This window comes from Notolepis coatsorum (genome assembly GCF_963971535.1).
Source record: "Notolepis coatsorum genome assembly, chromosome: 18".
NCBI lineage: Eukaryota > Metazoa > Chordata > Actinopteri > Aulopiformes > Paralepididae > Notolepis > Notolepis coatsorum.
The window spans coordinates 65510242-65536830 of record NC_140182.1 but is presented as its reverse complement, the minus strand read 5'-3'; the positions used below and the strand labels follow the sequence as shown (position 1 = coordinate 65536830).

The following is a 26589-nucleotide window of genomic DNA, read 5'->3' as shown; positions in this document are numbered from 1 at the left end:
TTCTAAGTTCAGTGGCCTGACTGCATGGAAAAAATAATGCTGAAAAAAAAAATATATATATATTTATTTTTAATTTCTTTATGAAATCAATACATTCTGGAAATCATCTCGCGACCCCCCCCCCCACGGCAGCTTGCGGCCCCCACTTTGGGAACCACTGCACTACACCACTAAGATACCCATGTACACAGGGAACAAAATAACTACACGCCATTCGCCAAATGCGTGTAGATTTACCGTCTGGCGACTAAAAATAATAGTCTGCCCGCCAGCTGGCGTGTAGTTCATATCGATACTCTTATTTTGAAAATCCTGTGCGGGTCTCATTGCCGCCCCAAGCGCAGCTCCAGTCATAATATCTGGGCTCCGGCAGCTAGCAACGTTCAGGTTCATATGATACTCTTATTTTGAAAAACCTAGCAACTCCGCAAGTCATATGATATCCGCCCACTCCGTGTTTCACTTTCTTGAAAACAGAGCAGCAGCGTTAACACAGCAGCGTTAACACAGCAGTGCGCCTACAGACTCAAAATAAGTATGTGATGTTTTTTTTCTTCTCACAACGAGTCCAATGCAGCTACATGCTTTGCACCGTCGCCATTCCTTTATGCCCACATCGCCCGAAATTAACGTTTATGTACCAATCACTACAACGTTAACGTAAGCTAACAAGCTAATCCTGATGATCAGACGAGGCAGAGCCATAGTGAACAGCACTGAGGAAAGGGAAATGGGGGGGGGGCACTCTCCCCTTCCCTGTGTGTGTGTGTGCGTGCGTTTGGAAAGACGACGGAGTCACTAGTCAGGACTCAGTACAGGAGTATATTATAGTAAACTGAGGATTACTGAGGATGGACAGATAATGTTGATATTCAAATATAAAAAAGTTTCGAGAGGAGTGGAAGTTTGAAGACAGACTACAATATGATGCGGGGGTGGTGAGTTGAAACACAGTGTGTGTGGGTGTGTCCCGACCCCACTTCTATGTTTCAATAAATTATTTGCATTTAAAACTATTAACGCTGACTCATTCCTTCAGTCCACTAAAAATTATGCTAATATTCCTTATGTTGTTTATGATATTAATTGAAAATAGCATATGAGAGTATTATATGTAATAATAACACATGGCGATATACTAAAAAGCTATTTATAATTTTTGTCTGGTAAAAAATCTGCCCGGCTGGTACTTTAAAAAATCTACCAGCCAAATGGCTGGTAAGTCAAAAAGTTAAGTTTGTTCCCTGCATGTACATGTCGAAATACTTCCCAAAGGTCAGTGAATTCCACGACCACAACACCAGAGGGAGTTCCACAAATCATGTTCAACCCAGATTCGGCTCAAACAAGGGACTAAACACGTTTCGCAATTATGCCACAACAATGTGGAATGCCCTACCCACAACCGTAAAAGAATGTGAATCCCTACCCACCTTCAAAACCGCCTTCAAAGAGCACCTACGGAAGGCTGCAATTCTAAACTGGCCCCCGTAAATGTCCAAACCCATGCACCCACCCAACCCCCTCCTAATGTAGTTTCTTCCCCCTCTAATCAATGTATATATTTTCTTTTAGGATCTCTGTCTCTTAAACAGTACTGTATATTTGTATACAGTATCTTGTATGTCATAAATGTCTGGATGTATGTCATAAATGTCATGATATATATATTTTTATTATGTTTTTTTTTGTAGATCTTTTATTGGTTTTTTGCTACCGGGCAGTCCGGTAGAGAGAGAGAGAGGAAGTATGGGAGATAGACAGGGAAGCCATTCAGCAAAGGTTGCCGGGTCCGGGAGTCGAACCCGGGACAGCCGCGTTGCACCGCAGCGCTGTACGTGGTGCGCCACCCTGGCGCCCAAATGTCATGATATATATCTGTATATCTGTTTGTCTGTATATCTGTATGTCGTGTATGTCATAAATGTCATGATGAATTGAAAATGGGGGACCCTGATGTAAAGAAGACAGAAGTCTTTCTCTGGTCTGCATCCCCTTAACAATTTTGTGTATTGAGCTGTACTGTATTGTACCCATTCTGCAATCTGTTAATACAATTTTCAATCAATCAATCAATCAATCAATCAATCAATCAATCAATCAATCAATCAATATCCAGATAAATGAGTACTCTGGTAAAAGTCCTCCTTTCAAATTCTACTTACTGTAAGTAAAAGTAGAGTATTTGCTATTGAATGTACTTATCTAAAGTAAAAGTATGCATTATACATGTCGTTTGTGTATTCCAGTGCTTGGGAGCGTTCAAACCTTGATCCATTGACCTCTATGGGTTATGTTAAAGTGGTGTCTGGTCCAGTTCTGCTGCTCTGATTAAAGGTTATGTTAAAGTGGTGTGTGGTCCAGTTCTGCTGCTCTGATTAAAGGTTATGTTAAAGTGGTGTGTGGTCCAGTTCTGCTGCTCTGATTAAAGGTTATGTTAAAGTGGTGTGTGGTCCAGTTCTGCTGCTCCGATTATGTCCTCTTGAAGTTGACAGGCTTCAAATGTGAAAGTATATAATCTTCATACATTTCTGCCCTGCTTTCTATGCAAAACCTTTTTCTTCAAAGTAACTAGTAACCGATAGGTTCAGATAAATGTAGTGTAGTGAGTACTTAGCTGGCAGAGCTGTAGGCCTACCCTTCCTGCTGACTTGTTGTACAGAACTTGTAAGTCGCTTTGGATAAGAAAATCAGCTAAATGTAAATGTGAATGTAAATTAGTAAAAAGTACAATAATTATTTCCTTTGAAATGTAGTTGAGTAAGAAGTTCCCTAAAATGAAAATACTCCCGTAAAGTATAAGTAGCTCGAAATTGTACAGTACTTTAGTAGAAATACGTACTTCCCACCACTGACTATGACATAGACTGTTAATGAATGTCCTCTAGACTCTTATCGTATAGGTTTCCGTTTTAGAAATGGTTCGGTTTAGGTAACTGCCGACTATGCTACCGCCGTCAAGACCCAAATGTACTATGTACGTATTCACCGTTTTACTTGTTTACGGTTCAAGTGAAACTCACCGCAAGCAAAAGCCAGACAAGGTTTTCTGTCTAACGGTCTACCCTGACGCACTAGCAGACTGCTGTTACATAGTACATACAAAAGTGTGTACAGGATAATTACACACATGACTTCTCTGCCAACCAGTGATCAAAAGACAAAAGACGAAACAAACACTGCCAAACTAGCGTAATAAAGCACATTTGTTTGTTCGTATTGCTTGCTCATTTAAATGCTAAATGGCCTGCATTTAAATAGAGCTTTTATCCAACTCATGCCTCACATTCACCTGTTCCACTCACACATTCACACACCGGCGGTGGAGGCGACTGCACCAGGTGCCGACCTGCCCACCGGGAGTGAGTGTCGGGGGGTCGAGTGTCTTGAGTGAGAAAGGCCCCTCACTCTAGGACACTCCGTCGCACCTCCAGGAGGATCCAGGAATCGAACCCAGGAACCAGACGACCGCACTCTACCCCCCTGAGCCTGTATGGTAAGCCTGCGGCGTACCTGTAACCTGGAATAACCGCCTCGGAGAGACTTCCTCCCCCTTGAGTAAACAAGCCTTGTAATAGCAGTGTATCGCCACAGCAACAGGGGACCATTACAGTTAAATCCACCCCTAAACCCACAAGAGGCTCCTCTCTGCATGCTGCACAAAGGCCCACTGGGGCTGTTCTCTCCCTCGTTGTGTGATTATGGGATGCATGGAGTGTTCCTCCATGACTGTACCCCCCCTACCCCCCTATTTCTTCATTGGGCAAATTATAGGGTGATTTACACAGGCAGAAGACAAAGGCCACGGATTGAACCAAAACAAGAGCTTTGAGGGGTTTCCACAGAGGAGGAGCATATCTACACAATTACCCTCCGGAGTCGGATCGCATCCAGCGCTGCCATACTGTACGCGGCCGCGGCTGATGGGGAGGGAAACAGTGGGGGCCGGTAATTGTGTGTCATTAAAGAGGATCCGCGAGGGTTTGAAAACAGCATGAAGGTTTTCATTTAAAAAAAATTCAGCCAAAACATTAATCATCTGTCTGTGATCAGAACTATTAGTCTATACAAGTATTGCTGTGGGGTTTTGGTTACTGTATAAAGTAGTATTTTCTAAATCAATACTATGTGTGTAATGTTTTTGTAATGTGTTCTTGTTCTGTGATTGTCGTGCTCTGAAGTTGACCTTCTTAGGGCCACATTCCTTATTCAAAGTGTGCTCTCAGTCTCAACGTGGTCTGGATCTGGATCTGAATCTGAACAAATCTGATCAGCACTACACTCAGTAGTACTAATTTGTATATGTTGTACCCAGTTTAATCACCTGTACATTGTATATTGCTGTTGCACTTTACTGCTACATTTGCACTCTGGCTGGATGCCAAATTTATTTTCGTTGTGCTGCACTTGGCAGTTGTAACGACAAGAAATTTGAATCGAATCGAATCTAATCTAATTTCAGAGTTATGAAAATGTATTGTCTAGAAGTATTGAGGAAAATGGCAGTGGAAACTCTTAACTAAAGTACCTGTATCAGTGACTATCATTCAGTGCTTTGTCAGAGCCAGAGTGGCTGTAAAGGACCAGGCTATAAAACGGGGAGGTAGTTTTATTCGAAGGGTCTTTAACAACAACTCAAGCCATAAAGAAAGAAGGAGTTCCGAGCACACGGACAGCTGTGGCTTCTTCTCTAATGGACTCCCTGGTCAGGTTGTTCGGTTGGCCTCCGATTGAACCAGACCGAACCAGAACGACCGACCAACCGGCCTCAAGCGCGACAATATGAAACGGGCAAAGGAGATCCCGAGTCCTAGAACCACAAACCCCAAAGCCAGGAATAACTGCAGGTCGAACGCCGTGTAGCTGTAGACAGTTCCCCTCAGGTCAACCGTTACAAGGCTATGTGTGTATCCTAGTTGAACCTGAACTCCCCCTCCCCTCCACACACACACACACACACACACACACACACACACACACACACACACACACACACACACACACACACACACACACACACACACACACACACACACACACACACACACACACACACACACACACACACACACACACACACACACACACACACACACACACACACACACACACACACACACACACACACACACACACACACACACACACACACACACACACACACACACACACACACACACACACACACAGCAGTCTCTTTAAGGGACCCGTCCCATTGTTGTTTGAACATCTGAGGTTGATTTAAGGCCATCCCATGACAACGCAGCCCCAGAAATGCTGCGGTGTACGCTGGGAGGTGGGGGGAACAGACAACCAGGACCGTTAAGAGGAAGTACTTAGGTGAGCGAGAGAGCCACTAGTGTCTGCTGGGGGGGGGTTCAGAGGAGGCAGCCAAGTGGGCACCGTGTAACAGTAAAGGAGTTACAACGTGACCGGCCGTGCCTCGTCGGGCTCCCCTCCCCCACCCCCCCTCTGTCCCCTGCAGGCCTGCTCTTTAAGTGCAACTACCCGCAGCCCTCCACGGGTCCTTTGTCAAAGGGGCATGTTATTGAAGTTCACAATGACCACAGCAAACAGAGGAGGTTAAGCTAATAGGCGTCTGGGTTCCATACAGTGACGTTGTTGTGAAGAACGGGGGGGGGGGGTATATGAGGTTTAAACACGTCTAATGCACAAGGAACCTACGTTCAGTTCATTTTGCTGACGCTTTTATCCAAAGCGACTTACAAGTTCTGTACAACAGGTCAGCAGGAAGGGTACGACTCAGCGATATAAGAACAGATTTCCTCTTATTTTGTTCTTAACTAGCATTTTTTCTTATTTTGTTCTTACCTGGGATTCAGCAATGTTTTCTTATTTTTGCTTTTCTCTTAGGCAAGACCAAATTCTAAGAGTGGTCGAGAGCACTCTTACCCAGATAAAAAAAATAAAAAGCCTACCATTGGTCAATTGCCCCCAAATAAGAACTTTTCAATAATTATTATTATTATTATAACTTATTGCGTGTGTTCTGCTTCTGAAATGGATTATATATTGCTGTTAGAACAGTTAGATGCTGGGCGCCAGGGTGGCGCACCACGTAACGCACTGTAGTGCAACACGGCCGTCCCGGGTTCGACTCCGGCGACCTTTGCCGAATGTCTTCCCCCACATCTCTCTCCCATCCTTCCTGTCTGCCGGACTTGTCCAATAAACAAATACAAATCTACCAAAAACATAATAAAAATAACAGATAGATGCTCTGGCCGCCCAGAGATCGTCTAGATCAGTGGTTCCCGAACTTCTTGTTTATGCGGACCACTAGATTGTTATCAAGAACATTTGAGGACCACCTCGTATTCAAACAGTAAAAATAAATAAATAAACAACTGACTTTGACCCGCGTCGCGCGCACTGCATTCCGTTGTCGCAGAATGGATTTGGTAGAGAGAGGAGAGAGAGAGTGAGAGAGAGAGAGAGAGACCGTTATGCGCCATTCAGTCTGACTTGGAGCATGCACTGGACTAAATCTATGCGCACTACCAGATGAGTGGCTGCTTAACCGTTTCAGATTGCCAAGAGCGGTCCTTTTAGATGTATACAATCTAACACAACACATATCAGTCAAATCCTGTGCCTCCACACCTACAAGTTCTGAGTGCGGTTTTATCCACAGGGACCTTTCAGAGAGAGATGACAGGTGACAGGTTCGGTATTTCCCAACATACACAATAACAATACATTTGAATCTAATCTCATTTTGATCGAGAGAACTAGGAAGATAATATCAACATCGCCGTTGCTATAGTGATTTGGGTCAAAGAGCCGCTGTCAAAGACAGCGTGTCACGTAGTAACAAGAAGAGGGGGCGGGCCTGTTGTTATGGGGAGAATGTTAACACATTGAGTGCCAGCCACGAGAAATCTCGTTATTTCATGCCATGCGTTGAGTGCCAACGATGAGAAATCTTGTTATTTAATTGTTATTTTTCATCAATCTAGCCTCACGTTATGATTGGGGATCTATCTGAGCTTGAACAGGAAAAATACCGCCCCCTATCGTCTCTCCGGATGGTATTGTACCCATTGGATTGGACTGAATGAAATGGAAGGGAAAAAAAGAGTCCGGAATCCACATTTTACTTGTCAGGCATGTAACCGGAGACGATCCCATTCATTGCCGAGCCGCAGAACAGCGTGGAATATGTGTTTCCAGTACCCAGCGTTGGATCAATAAACGCGATCGATATTTGGAATGGCGATCAGGAATTGGAATAATCTTTTTGGAGAACATCTGATCTGAGGTAAGGAATCTATTTGACCAGTCTTGGGATAATCAGAGTTTTTTTCACCTATATCTCAGCGTGTCCCATATGTGTGTGTGCGTGTGTTTGTGTGTGTGCTGATCAGGAAATAAGATAATCGATTTTTCAGCCCGCTTCTCTAGCGTGCATAAGTACACATATACTATAGATAAGCTAGCGTTTATTTGAAAACGATTCATAAATAGGCCGAAAAATGACAACGTGTTTTGTGTATTCCACTAAAGCGCGATTCCTGCAGAATCACCTTTTTTTCTGGAAGTTTCCAAAAACGAAAGTTTTTCAAAATGGTATAAAACGGAAATGTACAGATTAAAAAACAATCCGTTTTGACAATGTTGACTGCAAACAAGTCATTGATAAGCGACGGGCGTATTAGACACATAGCCATAATTTAAGATATAGTTTATGCGTTCGCAAATGTGCTCGCCCTCCCATTGACTACAGCGCCGGCACTCAAGCGCTAAATCGTGCGCCCCCTGCTGGCACTCAAAGTGTTAAGAGGTGTGAGTTCCTTCCGGGGTAGTTAGACTGAGATACGAAGCACAGACGAGCAGACGTGGATCAGAGACTTTCATCCCTCCCCACCCTCGCTGGGTGGGGGAAGGGAAATAGTGACACATCATCATTAGCTTCAGCTAACAGGAAATGGTGGTTGGCTACGACGAGAGAGAGAACCATTGGATTGAAGAGAATTAAGACTGAACAATGACAATACAGAATGGGTTACATCAGGTACGGAGCTATGTTTATGAAAATAAACATGAGGATCTAAGGAAAGAGATCACGTTGCAGTGTCGTTTTTTTTTTTTTTTTTTTTTTTACTTAATTTTTTAGCGTTTATCGCTTTTTCTGGTCAAGCATGACCGACAGAAACAGGTTGAATGGGATATAGATCAGGGGAAGACACTCTGAGAAAATACGGCGAGTCCGGGAGTCGAACTCGTGTACCCCAGATCCGTGACGCGCACGGTTGTCCCCGACGCCGAAATAGCGCAGAGATACGCGGTGAGCTACTGGAGCTCCCTGCAGTGTCGTTTTTTATGACTAACGGATGTACTAACAGGGGTTGAAAGAAAACAACGCAGGACAGGGAGAGTCATGAAGGAGATGACGAGATGAGATTGGCTGATTACAGAAACATCTAACACCTGGGTAAGAACATATTTGGACGTTAACACATTCGGCGCCAGACCAGAGATATCCCGGGTTAACTCGCCATGCGTTGGGCGCCAGACCCGATATTTCTCAGGTTTTGGTCGTTTATTCCTTTATTCAATATTTTTATTCATTATTCATCCACGGACCATAGGGAATGAGTCTGAGGTCGCCAAAGTGCAATACCGGCCGCATCCCGCTAGACGGCGGTATCGAGCACCCTTTGTAACCTTGTATCTTGGCCTGTGTAATGGCCAAATGTCTCCAGTGTCATGTTTCCTTGTCGGGCAAGGGCAGCCGTTCTCCCGGTTCCATTGAAGCGCGTCAAATATCCCCGATCCGTATGTTGTGGTGGATTATGCCATGGACCAAATGGACATTGGACGTACCAGATGGCGATCAAACAATTGGAATATTATTTTTGGAATACTCCCGATCACAGGTAAGAACGACCTGACGTAAATTTTAGCTTGATCCTGCAATGCTTTTATACCGATCGGGCTGATAAGCGTTTTTTGTGTTCAATACGAATGCCGTTACTGACAATCAAATAATCAGAAACGACCCCCCCCCCCCCCCTTTCATGGAAGGCAAGAAACGGCAACGTCTATAGTGGAATTGACGTATACATGTAGGGCTATAACTCAGCATTTCATGAATTAGCCTAGACCGCTCTAAAACCATACTTATATTCACCACGGTAAAACACAGGAACGTATGGATGGAAAAATTTATTCTTTTTCACATATTGAATGACAGATAGGTGATGTCAAATGGGCCATAGTATTGTATCCAAAGCTATAATATAGAATATAGTTATAGCTCTACAAACAAACAAGGTAACACAGTCCTATCGTTTAAAGCACGGCCTAGCTACAGCGGGCCCCGACTAATAGCTGGCACCGAATGAGTTAAGAACGGGTTGATGAATGCGGCGGTGGCTTTTCTTATTTTTCTCTTAACAGACGGTTAAGAAAAAATATAAGAAAAATAGTACGAGTATTGGTGAATGAGGCCCATTGTTCGACAGTGTTGAACTTGAGTGCATACTAGTAAAAGACATAGTTCAACACCAGTTCTATAATGATCAGTAGAAATTCTGTAAATATGCTGTGATGATCACAGTTTCAAATACGGCATATAAATCTATATATATCTGTCTGTACATACTACATACCTGCATATAATCCTTTTTACATATCTGTAGATACTATATCTATACATATCCCTTACCCACTCCACTAGTTACGCTGCTGGCCAGTATGACTTACGACCATAATGTCTTTATACCTGTATCACTGTACATATTGATACTACAACTCTGTACATACATCTGATTAGCACTACACTCAGTAGTACTAATTCATATAATTACTCAGTTTAATCGCCTGTACATTGTATATTACTATTGCACTTTACTGTTACATTTGCACTCTGGTTTGATGCCAAACTTATTTTCCTTGTACTGTACCTGTGCTGTATAATGACAATACATTTGAATCTAATCTAATGTAATCTAAAATAGCATATTCTTTTATATATTAATTTCCAAAGACAATGTTGCAACTATCATGGTTTCAAGTGTCCGTTTCACATCCATCACAGTCACCCTCCCGCCAGCTGATACCAAAGGCTCGAACCTTCTCCACTCCACCCTCCTTCCGTGCGCGTGTGCGACAGGGGCGTTTTTAGGGTTAGAAAACATTGGGGGCTTCATTTTTTTTAACACAGAAATACGCAATTTTTTAGTAATTAGAGATGAATACTGAATAACTAGAATCATTAGAGGTTCTCAAAGTGAGGTCCAGATCCATGAGAGGGATCTGGGCAGTCCCCATCGAAAATTCAAAGTTAACAGGACCAAATCATCAGTTTCTTATTTATTTATTTATTTAACCTTTATTTAGCCAGATAAAACATTGATCTGGTCCAAGAGGCCCCAACAGGAGTACAAATATACATACAGTATATACACATATATATATATATATATATATATATATATATATATATATATATATATATATACATATACTGTACATACATACACACATATACACCAATAACAAAATAAAAACACAGTTAAGAATCATACACATAAGCAAATAAACAAACAAACATATGCACAGCCTATGTACAAAATAAATAAACAGTTCATCTCTAGTCTTTACAGTTTTCTTCAATTGCATAAACACTCAAATCAAAAGTATTACACAATTATCAAAACCTTACACTCAAGGAGCAAAATATAGGCCCAGATTTGCACCCCTACAATGTCAGCCTCACACTTTTTGCAAAACAATACACACAGTAATTTGCAAAACACTAAACACACTTGCATTACATTAGACACAGAATATCAAATTACCACACATATGAGCCAATTGGTTAAACACAGCCATCAGATGCACAAACACACCATTGCTTAATTGTAGATACACCAATCAGGTTTAAGCACTATAAAAATGCAGCAGGTGAGTTCACCTGTCTTCAACCAAAATGGAAGGAGAGTGAAGTACTGTATACAGAGAACGTGAAAATATACAATACATTCACCAAACACTACACAAGACAACCAATGATGCAGACTGATGAAAATATACATTTTCTCCCATTTTCCCAAATCAGTAAACATGTCAACATGGAGAATCACAACAAAAAAGTATCTTGCCAGATCCAGCTAGGCAAAGAGATAATGTCTAGTATTTTCTGTTAAAAAAAATTCAAAATTGTTTTTGTTTTACTGTAATTTTAACCTGTACTGGATACAGTATTTTATGTTTGTCTGATATTTGCTGAGCTTACAGTGTTATGCACATAGTAGCATGAAAACTGGGACATGTTTTGTTGTGATTCTCCATGTTGAAATGTTGACTGATTTGGTTATATGGAGAGAACATTTATATTTTCATCAGTCTGCATCATTGATTTGGGTATATGTAGATGAATAAATTATATTTTCATCAGTCTACAGCATTGGTCTTGTGTAGTGTTTGGTGAATTTATTGTATATTTGCACATTCTCTGCGTACTTCACTTACAGTACTCTAATCACTGAGAAGTAGAATTGCTAAATGTGTTTTAGGTTAAGCACAGCAGTGTGTGTAACTGGTTCAAACAGAATTAAGTCATATGAAACGTGTTTCATATGGTAACAAAATGTAGTTTTTATAAATTAGTGTATGGTTTTGACAAGTGTTTAATTTAGCAAAGGATCTGAGGTGTTCTGATAATTGTGTGTGTGGTTGTGCTAATTGTGTGTTTTGAAACACCGGGCCCCGTTTTCAAAATCATGTTTAGGCAATCGAAAAAAAACTGTATTGTGTGTTTCATTATATGCATATGTTTCAGTCTTCTCATAAAAAAAAAAAATTAGATTTTTGGGTCTTTTCCTGCCTTTGGTCCGCTTTGCATTCACATCTCAAATGAACCGCAGCAGGGTCACTTGCAAGAGTGAATGAGCTTTCACACCACCCCAAACCAACCGGACTATCCGAGGAAATGAACCAGGGTTTGATTAAAGCTTATTATAGGACACTGGACATGGGTATGGATGGCTCCAGGTGCTGCTGCGTTAAAGTGCACATCTTCAATACCTATCTGTACTATTTAAAAGCACAGTGCAGGACACACTCAAAGGTTATCGCACCTCAGAGATGGCAGTGGACATGTATGACAGGACAAAGGCCATATGTAATGGCCTTTGGATTGAGGAACATACTACCAGCCAAAGGAGAAAGCAGAAAAGGATGGACGAGTATGTAGTTGAGTCATCTTGTGGCACAAGCTCAGACCTCATGGAGATCAGCTGAGACAGAGACTGTTCTATCCAGTCATCGACAGAATGCTGCAAGAGCTTGAGAGCAGGTTCTCATGAGTTGGATAACAACTTATGAGAGGCATACAGGCATGTTATCCAGCCTCAGACCAGTTTCTCTCAGTGGAATTGCTGCAACCCCTCACCACACATTATAATATCCAACTATTGCCAGAGGAGATCACAGTTGCAAAGTGTTTCCTGGTCAGGACAGGCAGAGATGCAGTCCCTACTATCCAAAGTGTCTTTTCCCTCCTGGATGATAATAATAATAATAATAATAATAATAATAATAATAATAATAATAATAATAATAATAATAATAATAATAATAATAATAATAATAATAATAATAATAATAATAATAATAATGCATTTGATTTATAAGGCGCCTTTCAGGACACTAAAAATAAAAGTCCACAAATCGGTGAATGAAAAAATTATAGGATCAAATGAAAACTACTTACTAAAAATGGATGTTTAAAAGTACTAAAAACCAACAAAAAATACCAAACACTAACAAACATTCAGCACAGACAATGGGGATGCTGACATCTTAAAAAAAAAAAGTTAAAAAAAAGTTAAAAAAAAAAATTTAAATAATTTTTTTTTTATTTATTTATTTTTTAGATCCGGGGCTAGGAGAAAAACATCCGGGGCTAAAGCCCCGGAAGCCCAGGGCTAACGACGCCACTGGTGTGCGAGCACTCTCACCGCATCGCCCCCCCCCCCCCCCCCCAACCCCTCCAATCCCACATCCCAGAGTAGCAGAGAGAGAGAGAGCGGCTTTGTGCGGCTCAGAGCACTTCCTGTGTGACCCACGTACCGCACAGTCACACACGTGCAGTTCAGACGAGCAGTGCACAATAAGACACAGTGAAGGGAACGGTTCGACCCCTGGCAGCTGTAAGCAATATGAGATCATTACCGTCATTATGTAATTAAATGTCATTTCTCCAAATGACACCCGCTAAATGGATTGTAATACTCACTCTGCCTAGCTTGCTAATCTATTTAAGGGGGGGGGGATTAATTACACGCAGGTTTAAGGGAACCCCCCATGTTCTGTTCTGGATTTCCCAGTGTGTCTAGGGTCCAAAAAAGTCAATTAGAAGCATGGGAAATATCCCTCTAAAAAGGCAAATGTAGATTAATATGCCGTTAAGTGGGAGAGATCAAAGACCTTCATTCTGTAGGGCATCCGAGTGTGGCATGCTGATTGGCCCGAGGGTCCTCTCGGGTAGCCTATCAGCTTTAGCAGCCGTGTGTTCAGGAAGCTTGAATATCGCAGCCCTCATGAGGAACACATGCTCTTGTTTATTTAAATGATGCAGAACTACAAGGAACCAAGTGGTAGGGAAGCATGTCCTACAGCACAACAGCCTGTTCTCATAGAAGACCCAGGTTCCCTTTATTTACAATGGAGAACTTGTTCCCCCAGCACAATGGAAACTGAGAAACAGAGAAGCTTGGATGAGATCATAACCACAAGAATTAATTAAAGTGATGTTCCTGATTGTGGTAATACGATACTGGCCACAGATCACCTTTTACAGCGCCCATAGAGATGAACGTTATACAACAACAGTGGATGACCTGGGAAAGATTCTACCCATCTGTCTTTGTTGAGATCAAGAGCAAGCTATAGAAACTTGATGAGGCATCTTTTAACGGATGTCTGATGCCCCATTTCCAGTCGTCCATCCACAAACATGGCCTAGATTCTCCTACTAGAAAGGAACACAACAGGACACTTTCATATCGCTTGGTACTCTTGATAAAGAGGGACATGTTAAACAGAGCTGTGGAAGAACGTCATGCACGTTGTTGAGCCACATCAAATGATTGCACCTTTACAAGATTGAAGAGTTTGTGGGGTTTTCATTATTCAGTCAAAAGGCCCCATTTCGTATTCTACAATAGACTCCTCTAATGGTGACGTGGGTAGCTTTCCTCAAAGACAAAACTGTAAAAGACAATTTTATAGGTCCTTTAAACTCACAGAGGCATAGTTTGCATGTCGCCCTTTGATCGTTAATGCACCACTGTGCTAGGAACCCAAAACAAACATTCAAATGCAAATCGGTCAAAGCTAATAGACTCAACGCATAGAAGAGGAGGACAACCGAGTAAAAATTTGTTTTTAGTGAAGAAGTTTTGGACAGAGCACGGAGTGGCAGATTAGCTAGGTTAATTGAAGATTAGGCTAAGCTTCTGAAGGTGAAGTCCGAGTTGGAAAACAAGGACGCTTGAGACGGAGAATAATACTGTGGACGTTAACGTGGAAGAGTGACATGGGCAGAGAAAAGCAACGATGAGGCTAATTGACTGTCTACTTCATCAGCAACACACAGTACCTCTTAAAGGACCTAGTTTGAGATTAGGACAGATATTAATAGCCCAGTAAATCCAAAGAGTTCTACGAGTAAATCCAATTGTTCTTTGAAGGAAGCGATCTGGATCCTCTTAAGAGAAACAATAACCACGGACACAGGAAGCCGCTCTCTGAATCAGGTCCCATCGGGTCAGTGTCCAACTAATGCGACAACCCCCACCGCTGTCACATTATCTGATGAAAACAAGCAAGGGGGAAGCCACGCCGGAGAAATTAATCAGGCCATTATTTTACCCCCGGTTATGACCAGGACCCCCGGGCTTGTGCTGTGCCACGGAGGGACAGAGATGGAGACATCTGGAATGTGTTAGGACAGCGGGCAGAGAGACAAGGGGGGGGGCATTGATTCACAAGGAGATTCATTAGGCAAGCTGTGAGCCTGCTGTTTGTGTTGGGAGCTGCCGGCGCCTCCTCTTGTTAACGTCAACACGGCCTCCACCGGTAGCCACGACGCCGGCACCATGGTGATGCAGAGAATGCTGACCTATCTCAAGCCACACCCGCCTTTTCCCGATCCTCCAACCACGACTGTTGCTCCCCTCGAGGGAAAGAGGGGCGGGGTTTGAGATAGGTCAACTCTAAACACAACTGTTTTGTACACAGAGGTCGAGAGGCTAATGACACGAGATAAGGAGTAAAGATGTGCATTTCAATGCTGGGAAAGAAAAGGAAGACAATTATGCAGGCTAAGTAAGTGTTCACTCGGTGGGAATGTACAATGGCAGGTTTAACGGGAACCAGTTATCGGAGCGGCGGGAATAAAATTAAACTATCTCCAAAAGCCGTAAACCCTGCCGTTTACAAACAAGGCCTCACCTCGGCTGTAATGAAACTCCATTCCCACGGGGTGGTTGGGGGGGGGGGGGGGGGGTGCGGTGAGGGGTGTTGCTCCACCATCTAGACCTGCTGTTCAGGAGCTGACCCCATATCAGCCACAACATGGGTGTGCACAGTAATGTAAACCAGGCGCTAGTTTATCTCACCGTGACCCTCTCTCCTGTAGCGCGAGCAGGGCTGGAGCCTCAACGCCGTGTCATGACCTCATGTAAGACGGTCCCCGTGGGGTTTAAGAGCACAGCGGGGGCTAGCGTGACAGTCAGGATGTCCCCACACAACACCTTGGAAATGAGAGCGCGGGAGCCGCGAGGGTGTTTTTACAGGGCCCGTTGACTGTGATTTACGACTCACTCTGAGACCGGAGAGGCTGGGGTCTGCGAAGACACTGGCAATATCAACGATCAACGCCCTGTCCTTTTCTTTTTACGACGCAATGAAAGTGTTTAGACGGATGGACGCCACACCGACATTTGTGAGCGCAGGTAGACGATGTACGGAGTCGTGCATCATAATCATCTCTCACGTTTACCGCTGTTTGTGTAAGACATCAATCACTCGTGTTTCCCACGTAGACTAAGAAAATAAAAGAGCGGTTACGCTGTACGGCTATCTACGTAATTGGTGTAAAAACTGTTCTTTTGTGGAGCACAACCTAGACGCCGGGCTTTCCGTACAGCTGGTCTCTCGTGGAATTTCTGCACGTCTTTGACGTTCTGGAGCGTGTCTGAGCCAGAGACTTTTAAGACCTGTTATCTCGTCTTGTGGTGACTGTCATTATGAATGACTTCAGAGCGACTGACTCAACGGCTTCCAAAATGAACTACAGTTTATCTCTATCATGGCGGCAAGGCACTGCTCCTAATATGAACTGCAGCGCAAGTGACCACGTGCTTAACAGAGGGATGCCAACTTAAACCGCTTATAGGTGTGTCTTTAGACAGCATTCTTACACACTAAGCTCTCCAGCATGGTGTGTATTAAACCGAGGAACAAAAGCAGAGCGCAAAGCAGATGTAGGATCTCCTCCCTCCCATGATCCACCCTGATAGGCACATAATGAGAACCAGACGAATGTTCACACCATAACGCACACAAATCCCCATTCATTATTCATGGCAGATTAGCCTCTTCATTAAGACAGAGGCAGGGGCCGAGGGACCCGAATGGAGGGAGGAGGGGAGGCGAAGGCCGTCCAGGAAAACGTTGCAGCCGCTGGGGAGACAGCAGAGAGGGTCTGGCCTGGTCCTACTCCGCTGAGGTTAGAGGCACGGAGACCGCCATGGCTAACGGCCATACGGAGAGGAAGAGAGAAGCACGGGGAGGCGAGGGCAGGACCGACTGCATAAAGCCAAAATCCCAGAGGCCCACAGCGCTGCGTTCCGCTTTGAAACAGTAAACACAGGATGACAAAGCCCTGCTGTGGGACTCTGGAAAATGTCAGTGCACTAGAACTGACGTGATTATAGCCATGGCAGCTCCCCTGACCTGACCACCAGCCAAACTCTCCATCGTGACGGTGGAGCTCACTTAAGCAGCCCGAGGCAGCCAGTGGAATCTAGAATGTCACCACTGGTTACTATGATATGCCACCACAGGTCTGTGGGAAGGGCGCCCTTAAATATCAACGAGGCATCAATGCAACCTTGATGGATTAAGTGCACCAGCCAGCTGGTAAACGGAATAATGACCGTGACCGTGTTCTGTATCAAGATAGAGAAACCAGTCGTTATTTTCAAAGCTGAACTTCTTAAGAGTTTAAGAGCTGTAAGTAACTCCTTCTGTAGTTAAGTTTTTTTTATTTTCTTTCTTTGACCCCATGGGGAAAAGGCAGAGGTCAAAAGGACGGCATTTATATAGCGCCTTTATCCATTTATCTTTACAATGTTTGCCTCACATTACCAGACAACCACTCTACCACCTGAGCCACTGTCGCATTTATACTGATGTTGGGAAACTGACGTCACATTTCTGGGGCAAGCTGCCATTTGACTGTGTGTTGACAGGCAGATTCTTTAGTTAGAAAATAGAGTTTGGAAGTCCTGTGTGAAAAGCTGCCACAGAATATGTCACGGCCAGCATGGGAGAAACCTGACCCTTCCTTATCTACATCCCTTCCTCCTCGTTGGCTGTTTTAGCGATTTCTCAATGCAAACTGATGTTAGTGATCCTCCAAAGATGGCCACCGCCATCCGTAGCAGTGCTATGGATCACCAAAAGAGATACGCAATAAAAAAAAACGAAAACCTACATGGCCTTAGCTATGCTACAGTCGAACATAAAGTATAACAGCCTTACTGATACATATTATGGGGTCTGACATGTTTTATGGCAGTGTTCAATATTGGCATTGTGCCCAAGAAGCAAATCCTTCCGTCAGAATTGGTAAAAGCGTGAACATGAGGGGTCTTCTCAGGGAATGATTGATGTTGTGTGCTGTTGTGAAACGCTCCGCCAGGGCCATCCTGTGAGCTTTGTGAAGGCTGGCAGGTAAGAGATTACCTGTTGGTATGGAGGTCCTACATGGGGAGGCTGCACGCTCAGACAGGCACGCCGGCTAACCTATTTGAATGGTTGCCTGTCCCCACTGGGAAAGCTTCACCTAATCTGCACGGAGTGGACTGGCAGTACGATCTTAGTGACTTTTTCTCCTGGCAGTGACTGTATTTTAAGACAGTAAATTATGCCCAAAAGTGAGTCACTAATCCACCATTTAATCACTAAAAGCCTGCACTGACATCATAATCCATCGTGACGCTTTGTTTTCCCCACAAATACAGTGCAATGCCAGAGCATCTAACTATGAAGGAAGGAATCATCTGTGTGTCCGTCTGTTACGCACCCCAGTAAGGGGACGCAACACAAGGCCACAGGCAGGGTAGGTGAGGGTGCAGTGACACAAAACCAGAGAAACAATTTGCAAAATAATAGTATTTATTTCACTAAATCAAAATACAGCAACACAGAGAGCAAGGAGGACTTCCTAGTGGCACCAAATAAAATACAAAAGGAAATGAAAACCCACCCTCCCCTTTACAGGCGCTGAACGCCCAAAAGTACAGGTGGTGGTGCTCACTCTAAAGCTGGTGTCTTTAACATCAGGTCACCTACGTGATGCAAAATGTAGACCCAGGGTATCTTCTTGTCCTCAATGTCCCTGTGTGCAAAACAAAACATTAATACACAAGAAAAGTAGTCACCATAGGCTGGGTGAACAAGGGAACAAATATCAGTTTCACAATAAAGATACAACACTAAAGATATTTCCTTTTACCAGCTCTACCAAATGTACCATGCACCGCTAAATATATTTCCTAAACTAACAAGAACCAGAGCTTTTACCAGCTCTACCAGATGTACCATGAACCGCTAAAGATATTTCCTATACTAACAAGAACCAGAGCTTTTACCAGCTCTACCAAATGTACCATGAACCGCTAAAGATATTTCCTATACTAACAAGAACCAGAGCTTTTACCAGCTCTACCAAATGTACACTAAACTATACCTCTAAAGAGCCACTGCTCTATATACCTCTAAAGGGCCACTGCTCTATATACCTCTAAAGAGCCACTGCTCTATATACCTCTAAAGAGCCACGGCTCTATACCAAACAACACAAAGAGAATTATCACCAAAGACACAGAGAGACAACCACCACCACAATGAGCCAAAAGAGCTAACTAACACTGCCCACAATGGAATGGGATATATAAAGGGAGAGTGGATGTTGATTGCAGATCAGCTTCAGCTGCCGTTGCACTGCTGCTGTTGCTGGAGTGAGATGCTGATTGCAACCAGCTGGCTGCTGGAAGCTGGAACTGGGAGACACCTGAGAAATAGATATGTAGGCACAATAGGGAGACAAAAGACAACAACAACCCAAAACATGCCTATATACACAACAGATAACATACATAACTCCCTATATATACATAAGATACAAGATACAAGAGTTTTATTTGTCACGGCATACTAGTGTTGTCACGATACTGGAATTTCGACTTCGATACGATACCTTGAAAAGTATCGATATTCTATACCATTTTCGATACCAAAAAATATATATATATATATTTAAAACAAAAATAAAACTATCTGACACATTGGAAAGAAACAACCCAAAACCAGAGAAAATTGAAATGCTATTTGGCCCTAAACAGAGAGTACACAGTGGCAGAATACCTGAGCACTGTGACTGACCCAAAACTAAGAAGATCCTTGACTAGGTACAGACTCAGCGAGCACAGCCTAGCCATTGAGAAAGGCCGCCATAGGCAGACCTGGCTCCCAAGCGAAGACAGACTATGCACCCACTGCACACAAGATGAGGTGGAAACCGACCTCCACTTCTTAACAAACTGCTCACTATACCAAGACATCAGAGACATATACTTCCCACAAATTGCAAACACTCAAAGAGACTTTGAAAACATGGACAATAACTCAAAACTCCCATACCTACTGGGAGAAATACAAGAATGTGCAAACACAGCAGCAAGATTTGTGAGCTGCTGTGACAAGAAAAGGACATCCAACGTCTGTAATGTACTGATTCCTTTTGTTTTCTCTGTTTGATTGTTTTGTTTGGCTTTGGCAATGTAAACGTATGTTTTAGGGATGCACCGATATGAAAATTGGCCACCGATACCGATACCAATTGTTCAACTAACACAATCGGCCGATACCGATACCGATATTTGTGGCAAAAAAAAGTATTTTAAATTTTTTTTTTTATGAAACTACTGTATATTTGTATGTGTATGTTTGTATTTGTAGGCCTCTTTACTTACTTAAAAAAAGGAAACATCAAGAAATATGTTTATGGTATTAATTCCACCATGCCATGTAGCACTATCCCTCTCCCAGTATGGTCTGGCGGCCTGCAGATGGATACTATTCTCTCAACCAGAGCTCTCAACCAATGCAATAGAACCATTTTAATTGACAGTCGATTCGGCCAATTACGTCACACCGCTAGCACCCACCTCCTGCTGTTCTTACCACCAATCGGCAAGCGTTTATTCATTTTCTACTTCCGGGCATGCCGCCATTGATCTGCTTGCGAGAACCACAACAAGCTCACCGTAGCTAATACGTTAGCTGCCCGCCGACCAGCGCACTACAGGATGACCAAACGAGACATAATGATTTTACTGCAACAAATGTTATAATAAAACAAAGCCTTTCTATACATTTGTCTGATTGAAAACTTTATTAACAGATTGCAGAATGGGTAGTTGGGTACGGAATGAGCAACGGAATGGAACTGAGCTATGAACGGAGTAATGCCTTGCTTACTTGCTATGTCCGGGTAAATAATATGCTGATGTTATTGAACTTGTAACACTAACTAATATATATAACGTTAATGCCACAAAACTAATGTTTGTGTCATTTTAACAGCAGATACTTTCTTAAATGCCATCTTCCCGAGAGAGGGGTGTTGACGGGGAGCTGTGATGGGTTCGCTTGGTTGTGTTATTAATAGCATTGAACAGCTAACCGAAAGCTAGCGTTAACTAACGTTAAAGGTTTAGCCATAACGTTACCTTGGCTAAAGTTGGGGCTATTCATAATCCAGCAATAATTGCTGCAGACCTGCAAGCAAAGTACAGCAAGTTGGCAAAGGAGTATTCCAACGTAAATCACATTTTCACCAGTAACGTTAGTCTTCCATCTGCCGGTAGCTCATGCTAGCTAACCTAGCTCATGTTAGCGTAGTCACTGAGCGACCACCTCGCGTACACAATTAATGACATGTTGCGGACAGCCATATCAGTGACAATGTTTAGCTTTTAGTAGGGCTGACCTTCAAATTTTTTTTTGGCAATCGAAGCTTCGGGGCCGAGCTTCGATTTTAATTCGAAGCTTCGAATTAAAAAGAATTTAATAAAAAAAAAATTATATATAATTTTTTTTTCTTTTTTTTTTTTTTATGTTGTGGGACTTGTACAGCACTTTGGTAAACTTTGTTGTTTTTAAATGTGCTCTATAAATAAAGTGGATTGGATTAATTAAGTAGCCCCTTTCGTGACTGTGACGCAGCCAACACGGCTGTGTGATTTAATTCAAGGTGGATCGCTGTTGTCGTTTGAACAACTTCAGATTTCATGGGAACTACCAATCCCCCAAATCAAGAATGTTTAAGATGAATGAAGTAAGATTTTGATTATTTGAAATATGGCCTGTGTAGACTAAACTATGCACAGAATTATGTCAGTCTACAAGGTCCGGATTCTACATGGTCCGGCAATGTAGACCTTGTAGACTCCACTACAGACCAATTATCAGTGAATGTTCATGCATTTTTAAGAAGGGCTACTTCCACAAAAAAACAAAGAACTCACCAAAACATCTCAGTAGCACCTTATCTAAATGTTCTATTTCATATATGGAGATTCATATTTATTTATGTATTGCATGCATTTCTACATTTTATTTCCTATTTTGTTTATTCATCCCAGTATCTTTCTTTCTTATGTGTGGAATTCTACAAGGCATTTACATTCACATTTACATTTAGTCATTTAGTTGACGCTTTTATCCAAAGCGACTTACAAGTTCTGTACGACAGGTCATCAGGAAGGATACAACTCTATCAGTTGAGTAACAATATTCATCAAAGTGTTGCGTGTTACAGTGTAGGTTAGTTTATTAGGACAAGTGCATGACAGTAAGGTTAGTTAGGGTTAGATTTTTTTTATTTAATTTTTTTTATTTTATTTTAGATAATGGTTGAAGAAGTGCGTCTTTAGTCGACGGCGAAAGATTGGACGGGATTCGGGTGTCCTAACTGGGGTGGGTAGTTCATTCCACCATTGTGGGGCAAGGACTGAGAATAGGCGTGTAGGTGGTGTATATGTGTTTGAGGATGATATCCTTCAAACAGGCAATAGTGATGATATAATTTGGGCAGTGCTGAGCTGGGTTCCCTTCCTCCAGTGTATTTGTCCCCCGGCCCCACCCAATGGCCCCATGCACACACACACACACACACCGAAGTAAAAAATTAAATAAAAAAACGTTGATTTTTTTTTTAATGTTCGAAGCTTGTGCCATCGAACGAAGCTTCGAAGCTTCGAAGTATTTAAGACAGCCCTAGCTTTTAGTGCCAAATGATAAGAGTCTGAAGCGGAGTCTCAAAAGAGAATGTTGAATATTTAGTAGTAACTTTGATGCAGTAGCTTGTGTGTGTGTGTGTGGGGGACTGGGGGCGGCGCCGTTGTGCAGGACGCGACTGAACTTATCGGCTACTGCCATCGGCACATTCGAGCTTATCGGCCGATTGCAGTCAACAAGGCACTTATCGGCCGATACCGATACCCGACCGATACATCGGTGCACCCCTAGTATGTTTCCCATGTCAATAAAGCCCATTTGAATTGAATTGAATTGAGAGAGCGAGAGAGAGAGAGAGAGAGAGAGAGAGAGAGAGAGAGAGAGAGAGAGAGAGAGAGAGAGAGAGAGAGAGAGAGAGAGATTTCTCCGGAGCTATGCTCGGAGCATTTATTAACGTTACATTTTCAACAAGATTGCTGAACTCGACTTAACGTTACTCCGTTTCCATGAAGTAATTATAAATGTGGCCAGCTAGCCAGCATAAGCTAATGGGGGAACGACTAGCTAACGTTAGCTAATAGCTGTATCGTTGGCACTGCTCTGTAACAACGCTTGCAAATGGGCATCGTGGCATCTTTAGCTTTTCCTTCGTCATTTACTTCAAACCCGAAGTACTTCCAAACAGCACTTCTGCTGTTTTCTTTATCCACAAGCACTTGCCATCTTCGGAGCTAAAATCTTTGTTTACAAACTGAAGACAGGTCTGTGAGGGGGAGGGTCTCTGAGGGGGAGGAGGAGGAGGGGCAAGCATGCTCTGCAACAGCGTGTCTGTCTGTCAACAACTTGCGGTAGAACACTGCGAGCAAGCCAGCTGGTATCGATACTGCAGAAAGTATCGATATTTCGGGAAATGAGTATTGAAACCGTTTTAAATATTCAGAATCGATATGTATCGATTTTTCGATATTTTTGACAACACTACGGCATACAGGTATACAGTGAAATGCGGGGGGTCTTGCCCACAACTATGTGCATAATACAATAGTAATAATATATAATAAGAATCCAACCAAGAGCGACATTGTGCAATAAACAAGTAAACAAAGTAGGGCATATCGGTATCTGTACATGAGTTATTTACAGAGCATGGTAGGACATGCTAGGTCCTGTGGTAGTGCAGTACACTGTTAGCTACGGATGTTCTTTTGTGGAGCACAACCACAGGCTTTCCGTACAGCTGGTCTCTCGTGGACTTTCTGCACGTCTTTGACGTTCTGGAGCGTGTCTGAGCCAGAGACAGTGGAGAGACGTCCAGACAGGAGGACAGCGATGTTGTTACAGCTCCATGGTACCCCTTGCTTTTAAGACCTGTTATCTCGTCTTGTGGTGACTGTCATTATGAATGACTTCAGAGCGACTGACTCAACGGCTTCCAAAATAAGGACACCGTCCGTAACACCGTCAGTCCGTCCTTCGCATGTCACACTCGCGGAGGTGTGATGCTGAGGACCCAAGACAGTGCAGTGTCGAGTGTGAAGTACATTTTGATGAATTGGATGGCGAATAATGAAAACTTTGCACTGATGTCTGTCGTAGGTTTGACTTTGTGTGCACAATATCACCAGAGCCTGACAGAGCATACAAGATCACGTTACCATCCATCCCGACCGAAGGCTTTACAGTACAATACAGTACAGTCAACATATTTGAAGTGAGTGAAATATAATCATCAGTATTATTTGGTTATTGTGTTGCTAAGCATATGCAAATAACAACAAATAAAGGGCAGTTTATAAGTATAATACCTCCCAGCGCTCATGGAGACTGTGTCACAATGTCCGGTGGAAGTCACAGCACAATGCCTCTGCTCATATAGTAGCTTAAAGGGATAGTTCAGATTTTTGGAACCCTAGCCATAATTTCTTCTCACCAATGATAACGTTGATGATGAGAATCCTTTCTCAGCACGTTCCTTTTTATCCTTTATTTACCCAACGTTGGTTCACTGCTTCACACTCACACGGTCACATACATTCACATCCGGGAGCCGCCCAATACAACTACACTGTCTGATACTGTTGGCCACTGAGCGATCCGCGCTGTTCCTCGTAGTACAGTAGCTCCGGACAGCTAGCCACAAACCAATGCAGAGTCAACGGTAAGTAAGAAATGGGCTCAGGGTTCCAAAAATCATAACTATCCCTTTAACTGACCTGTGGGTACTGTGACAGGGCCACCCTGATGGAAATGCCATTAGTTGGATTTGAAAATATTATGGTCTAGAGACGCCTGCAATGTCAGACTAAACGTCAATACTTCATTCAGTAGAGGCATTCTAACTCTTCTTTTTGGCGTGTACTGTACAAGGGGTGCATATGGACAAGTTATTTTGTTTGAGGATGATTTTGTTGGAAGACAATTGAACACTTGTTGTAAGGGTTTATTGCAATAAGAGGCAGGACCTGATAAGCATCTTGCTTCTTCCTATTCCTTTTCAGACAAGAGACTGTTTATAATTTTCCCTTACATTATTGTCTTTTTTCTTTTCACAGCAAATTATCTTGTATTTTGTATTCGTTTACATTGTTATTTCTTGATTATTTGCATTATTGTTTGAAATAAACCATTCGTTAATTTAAATTGCGTAACTACAGGTGGGACCTCACAACACTGACCAAAGATTACTAGTATTTATTTAAAAATCCAAGTACACTGGATAAAATAAATTAACGAACGAGCCCACCGGCGGCGAGGCCTGTGCAGATCCACGGTATTCTTGTCCTGTATTATTATGTTAGGATTAGCGGCTGTGATGCAGTTATGTAAATGTTGTGTTCCGTGTCTGTACCACAGTGAGAGCAGCGGCCCCACTCCCAGGCTAAGAACGGAACAGCTCCGCTCTCGTTTGTGTGTGTGTTTATCAACACCTCGCCAAGCCCCTCCATCCATGTAAAGTATATCTCACAAAGCCCCCCCCCGCAGGAGCCCCTGGCCCCCTCCAAGCTCTCAGCAGCGGCCTAGACAAGCCGGGGCACCCTCGCACTACACTTTATTTATAGATGAAAAACAGCCCTATGGGTCCTGCTGCCTTGCACTCTAGCAAATGGATGATCTACACGCGCGGGTCAACGGGGAGAGCGCGGTGTCAGGGTAAACACAGCGGCTTCTCGCTTTGTTTCTACAACGTCCGAGGAATGGTCGTGTTTCTCTATCAGAGTGGCGCGGAAAGAAATTAGCCATACGGGAGGGAGAGAGAAACACACACAGAAAGGAACCTTTCTACACTAGAGAAACTGATGACACTTACTGTACAGGAAGCTGAGACGCGGAGTGACGTCGACGTCGGTGGCGGCTGTTTGAACGAAGCCGACCACTAGGAGAGCGAGGGCCGGGAGACAGAGCCCTGTCGTAGTCATTGTCCACATGGCTCCTCGTCGGGACTAGGCCAGGCCAACTCGCACTGTTTGCCTGTTCAGGATTTGGGGGAATTCATGAAGAGCGTCTTTTTCTTCTCCCCTGTGTTTATTTTCTCTCCTCCTCTTCCTGAGGTCTGGGCTCCTCTTCCTGCAGGTCTGGGCTCCCTGAATGGGAGACCTGTCCCGCGTTGTGAAAGTGAAGCCGGGGAGCGTGGGGGGGGGGGCTCTCCTCTGGGGGCTGCAGACGAAGCCGGGCTTGGAATGATGACCTGTGACCTCAGAACGAGACTCCTAGGACGGCTAGCCTCTTCGAATCAGCCTCCATGCGCACGGGACACTGCAGGGTCTCGGCCACGTCCTGCAATGACACACAAAGCGACATTCATTCAGGTCTGTGTACAGTAGTATGAGCGTGCTTGCGGGGGTTCCTCTCCCTCATAATAGAACCTTACATTGTAAAGGCACAGTTCAGTACAGACAAAAAAAGAAGCCATACTGTTGATAATAACAGCAGCAGTGCCAACCAATTCACTAAAGGTGAGGAAATGTATGTCCTATATTAATCCTGACTAAAACAAACACATTAGCTGGCCACATAACCGTCACA

General features: G+C 43.3%; 1 protein-coding gene across 1 annotated transcript in view; it reads right to left on the bottom strand.

The window, feature by feature from the left end:
* Nucleotides 1-26234, bottom strand: part of sema4ba (sema domain, immunoglobulin domain (Ig), transmembrane domain (TM) and short cytoplasmic domain, (semaphorin) 4Ba) — a 68228-nt gene extending 41994 nt beyond the window's left edge. Inside the window, exon 1 of the mRNA XM_084334968.1 lies at nucleotides 25874-26234. Within this exon, the coding sequence (XP_084191094.1) occupies nucleotides 25874-25991 (118 nt within the window). The 5' untranslated portion in view covers nucleotides 25992-26234. The remainder of the gene's footprint in view (nucleotides 1-25873) is intronic.
* Nucleotides 26235-26589: the final 355 nt, after the last annotated feature.